The sequence below is a fragment of the Pinus tabuliformis genome, chromosome 1_2 (assembly GCF_031772625.1).
Source record: "Pinus tabuliformis cultivar Carrire ecotype Pingquan chromosome 1_2, CPIR1, whole genome shotgun sequence".
NCBI lineage: Eukaryota > Viridiplantae > Streptophyta > Pinopsida > Pinales > Pinaceae > Pinus > Pinus tabuliformis.
In genome coordinates, this window is record NC_142298.1 from 305,838,930 (window position 1) to 305,844,057 (window position 5,128).

Sequence of the window (5,128 nt, forward strand, 5' to 3'; positions counted from 1 at the left end):
CAAGGGCCGTTTCCATAGATGGCTCTCCACAAGGATTTGCACAGGAGAGCATTTCCAAATGTTCTTAAATCAAGTAAGCCCCATCCCCCTGTTGACTTCGGCTTAGAAATCTGCTCCAGAGAAGTGAGATGATATTTGCCTTTAGCTGCCTTGTCGCCCCAGATGAAATTTGAAGTGATTCTGTTCATTTTTTGAATAGTGCTTGCCGGGAGGAAGAAGATGTGTGCCCAATACACTGCAAGTTGTAACAGGACAACACGAGTAAGAACTATTCTTCCAGCCAGAGTAAGGCATTTATACTCCCAGGAGGAAATCTTTTTGTAATATTTGTCAATAATCCACTTCCAGTCCTCTTTAGAGTATCCTTTTTCCTTTAAGTGAAATCCCAGATACTTGATACCCTCCCTGATAGACTTTGTGGCGACACCAAACATATCAGCGATCCATGCCACCGTCTCCATGTTTACATCGTTGTGATATAGGGTAGATTTTGATATGTTAATTTGTAAGCCCGTGGCCCTTTGGAACCTATGTAGGATGTCATAAACACATTTCCAAGTATCCCTGCATAGCATCGCAAAAATTAGAACGTCGTCAACAAATAAATTGTGAGAAATATGGTTATTCCTACATATCTTCAGGGGTTTGCAGTGGTTCTCTGATACAGCCCTATTGATATGGAGACTGAGGGAGTTCATCGCCAGGATGAAGATCAGAGGCGCTAAAGGGTAGCCCTGGCACAATCCCCTTTCTACCGAGAAAAAAGGAGAAGGAAAGTTGTTTATGATGACATCGAAATTAACGTTCTCAATACATGCCATGATTCATCTAATAACATTTGACTTAAGACCAGTCTTTGCTAATAGGCACCGGATGAAGCCCCATTCCAAACAGTCGTATGCTCTTTGCAAGTCGATCTTCAGTATAGCCGCCTCGGATCTGTTGGTGAACATAGAGAACAAGCTTTCCTGTGTGATTCCTGCCCTTTAAGAAAGCATATTGATCTGTTGTCAATGACTCAGCCAATGAGGCTTTGATCCGTTCTGCAATAATTTTTTATATAATTTTGAAAGAAATGTTACATAATGATATCGGCCGGAAGTCTTTGAAGGAGTCAGCATCCGATTTCTTTGGAATCAGGGCTATCAGCGTAGAGGAAGTGATGTGATGGACGCTGCCCGATATTCTTGTGGCTTCCACCATTTTCAGAAGGTCTGATTTCATGATGTCAAAAAAGCGTAAGATGAATTCCACAGTCCAACCATCAGGCCCAGGGCATTTGTCCTTTTTGAAGGCCTTCAAGACTTCTAAAAGTTCCTCCTCAGATATGGGACGGAACAGTTCATCATTTTTTGTATCGTCGAACATTTGGGGGGTCAGTTCAATACCCCACAGGATGTCCTGAAAACTGTTTTTTTCACTTCTTTTGTACTGGTCTCTAAAGAATCTCACAGCCTCATTTGAAATTTCATGTTGAGAATAGAGGAAGTCCCCCTTACCATCGCGGATTTTCCAGATAGCGTTCCTCTCTCTCCTTGCATTAGCGAACCTGTGAAAGAACTTGGTATTCTTGTCACCTTCCATGAACCATGTCGCCCTACTCTTCAGCCTCCATGAGGCCTCCTCCTCCTTTAAAATTTTCTGTTTTCTCCTTTCTAGTTCATATATACGACATTTCAGGTTAAAAGAAAGAGAGTTGACCGTCAAGAGAGAAGAAATATCAGACAGTTCCTTTTGAATTTCTGTGAGGGCTAATCTGTCCTTCTGACGTTTTCTGGTTTGCCATGCCTTTACCATTTTCCTCATAGAAGTCATTTTGTCCCTGAAAGTCAGAAAAGGAGGATCCAAATTGTGAGAGGAAAGGTCCGACCAGGCCTTTGTTACTGCTATAATGAAAGCCGGGTCATCTAAGAGAGTTTTGTTGAACTTGAAGGGGTACCCCTGCCTGTAACCATTTTCCCTCCATCTGAGACAAATAGGCCTATGGTCGGATATGAAGGCACTTTCAATTGTTGAAAGGGGCATTCCCATCTTATCTATTATGCTGGCATGGACAATAAAACGATCAATCCTTTTGGCAATATAGGCCTCTTTGATTCGTCCATTGCTCCACATGGGCATCATATTGGACAGAGTATAGATCTGCATTAACTTCTTAGAAGTTGAGTGCACCATTAAGGAGTCTGATCTATAGTCTGCAAGATCATATGAAGGGTAGATTCTCATAATATTTTTTAGGGATGAGCTTAGTATTGGCTCATTATTGGTCAAGAAGCCAACTTCAATCAAGTTATAATAATATTGTGGCATGGTCAATTTCAAGCTTCGAGTTAATAGTTTCCTGGGTTGATTTGACTCCTCTGGAACTAATTGAATGAGAGGGAAGAAGGGGTGCATTAACATAAGCCATCGAGAATGTGACCAATGTAGCAAGACTAATCTAGCGTTTGCCACGAACTAGCCAATTTGTGATTTTTGGAGTGGCCACATTGCTTGAGCATGGACACAATGCGTATGACCCCTGCGCCTAAAGAGGAACGATGATCAGTTAGATTGGCAGCTTGTGCATCGAGATTTGATGATCATGTGCGATTAGAAGCTTGTGCATCAAGATTTGATGTGTATGGTGTGATCCCCATACCGATGTGAGACTGTGATAAGAGTATAGAAAGAGCATGATTCTCGCCAAAGTGTGGGAATACAAACATCCAACAGTGTTAAGTTACTGCCAGTGATTGGATTTATAGCAATCACTGGATTTATTGCAAGTTGCTGGTGTAGGGTAAGGTAGTCAACAGAGCCTGGCTTTGGATAGTTGTGGATAATAACCACATGTCCGAGTTTGGAAAAATTTTAGCAGGAGCATGGCAGAGTTGAGAATGCACGCAGGGATAAGTGAACTCATAAGTAGGTAGAGCATGTTTTTCAGGCACGTGAGTGCATGACGCGCTGGTGGGGGCAGTAGGCTTTCGAACCCCCCAGCCAGGATCGATTCCTGTGGGTGCTGCACGCTGTTGTTGCAGCATTATGATTCAATGATGACGTAAATGTTCTGATGTGTTCCGATGTTGACATTATTTCTACACGTATTCTGCTTGTTTCGACGATATTGTATGATGTAAATCTGCTCGCTTCAGCGATATATGATGTATTGTGATTGTTCAGCAGGGATTTGCTCCCCCACTGAAAAAAAAAAGAGCATGTTATTTGTAAGGAAAAGAAATTTGAATTTTATATTGAGTCATAAGTCCACAAGTTGACCAAGTCAAACCTCTTGGAAAACTATATATAAGAGAGAATTTGACCTACCTTAGAGCACTTAATAAGACACATTTTCTGAACCAAGAGAAGGAGAGAAGAAGGTAAGTCAAAGGAGAGAGAAAATCAAGTAAAAAACTAGAAGAATATTCCTTTTGTTGACCAATATTTGATTGTTGAAGCTCACATGTGTGAGGTCTGATTTTCTATGAAAAAGGTCGAAATTTCTAAGGTAATTGCAAGTTGAATTTCAGTGCCTTGTTGTAGGATGTTGACCAGATTTATGGTAGTTTGAACATCATTGACTTTGACTTTGGAGGAGGGTTTGACTTTGAAACTTGGTGGCAACTTGGTCTTGGTCTTAGATATCTCTCATTTGATATAATTCCATAAGACAAGGATTATTGAGTTTTCCCCTTGTGGGTTTTTCCCTTGCTAGCAACCTAATTTTGGTGTCTTTTTGTCTCCTTGTGATCTCTATATTTTTCTTGTAAGATTGAACATTTGTATAAATGTTTGATGAAGAAGACATAAGAAGTAATAAGAAAACATCTAACATTCACAAGTAATTATCAAGAAGAGAAATTAGGTGTTAGAACTCACTACACTTGGTTTCTCAACATGGCATCAGAGCTAAGGTGAAAGAAGGGAGCTTGAAGATCACAATCCATTGAGGACACTCTTGTAGCAACTTTCTCTCACTACCAAAGCCAAGGAAGGAAGTTTGTATACCACTCTTGAAGACATCATAATAATCAACTCTCACTTAATTGAAGACATCGTTGAAGATATTCTTGTAGCAAATTTCAGGTAAGTACTCCTCTATTTTCTATGTCTAATACTCCCCAATCAAATGGAATCTATCTGCAAGGAAGACAACAAAATTGAAGGAGCATCCAACTTCAAAGCTTGGAAGAAGATGATTGACTCAATACTCAAAGAAAATGAAGTCATGCAATTTGTTGAAGGGACATTCCATAACTAGACAAAAGCAATGCTCAAGAGGTGGCCAAATACAATAAGGGTGTAATTAGAGCACAAAGGATTCTCTTTGAGTCAATCAAAGACCATCTCAACCCTTTTGTTTCAGATCTATCTGCATCCAAGAAATTCTATGATACATTGGTATAATTATACTCCATCAATACAACTGTTCAAAATATATCTCTAAGGAATCAACTCTATTAAACAAGAATGTCAAGAGAAGAAAATGTGGCTTCATACTTCATGAAAATATCAAAAATCAAATATCAACTTCAAGGGGTTGGTGAAACTATATCTGATTTTGAATTAATCACTTATGTAATCAATCCTCTACCTCCAACATGGGATGGTTTTACAAGAGGCATCTATGCTAGAATGGAAACTCCAACTTTTGAAGCATTATGGGCATCATGTGTTCTAAAGGAATCAAGAATGAAGGCTGAAGTTGATACTCAACTTAATAATGAAGACTCTTAAGATTTTCCATCTAGATTGAAATTTTTTTTTGGAAAATATGGATCTCAACAAAAAAGTAGTGGCAATAAGTCTCATAAAAATTGTAACACCCTTCTCCCACATTTACCCAAGTTAATCGGCCAACCGGGGTAAACATGTGATGAAGAGTTATTATGATATGATTCAACTTTCCATGTACAATTAAGGAAGTGGAACTGATAAGACAAGAGCAATCTAACCTTTCTTGAGAGCTACAAAACCTTCAAGAAGACAACCAACCCTTCCAAGTGTCCAACCCATGAGACAACTTGATGTTTTGCAGAACTAGACCCCCTGTCGCTCCCATGAAAATCCTTCCATGCAATTAATACCCTCTAATCACTCCCACAACAAGGCATCCATGTGACTCTGGCCTTTTTTAGGCAATTAT

General features: G+C 39.6%; 1 protein-coding gene across 1 annotated transcript; it reads right to left on the bottom strand.

Annotated features, from left to right (window-relative positions):
- Positions 1–843: 843 nt before the first annotated feature.
- LOC149205568 (uncharacterized) lies at positions 844–2,175 on the bottom strand. Its single transcript, XM_089397440.1, has 2 exons — positions 1,263–2,175; positions 844–1,043 (listed from the first exon to the last, which is right to left on the bottom strand). Exons 1-2 carry the CDS (start codon positions 2,173–2,175, stop codon positions 844–846), a joined length of 1,113 nt encoding a protein of 370 aa, XP_089253566.1.
- Between the last annotated feature and the right edge of the window lie 2,953 nt (positions 2,176–5,128).

Excerpts from the sequence above, each read along its gene's own strand:
- LOC149205568 (XM_089397440.1), bottom strand. The coding sequence starts at position 2,175 with ATGGTGCACTCAACTTCTAAGAAGTTAATGCAGATCTATACTCTGTCC. Across the intron at positions 1,044-1,262 it reads CAAATGCCCTGGGCCTGATG|AACGGATCAAAGCCTCATTG; the intron begins GTTGGACTGTGG and ends AAATTATTGCAG.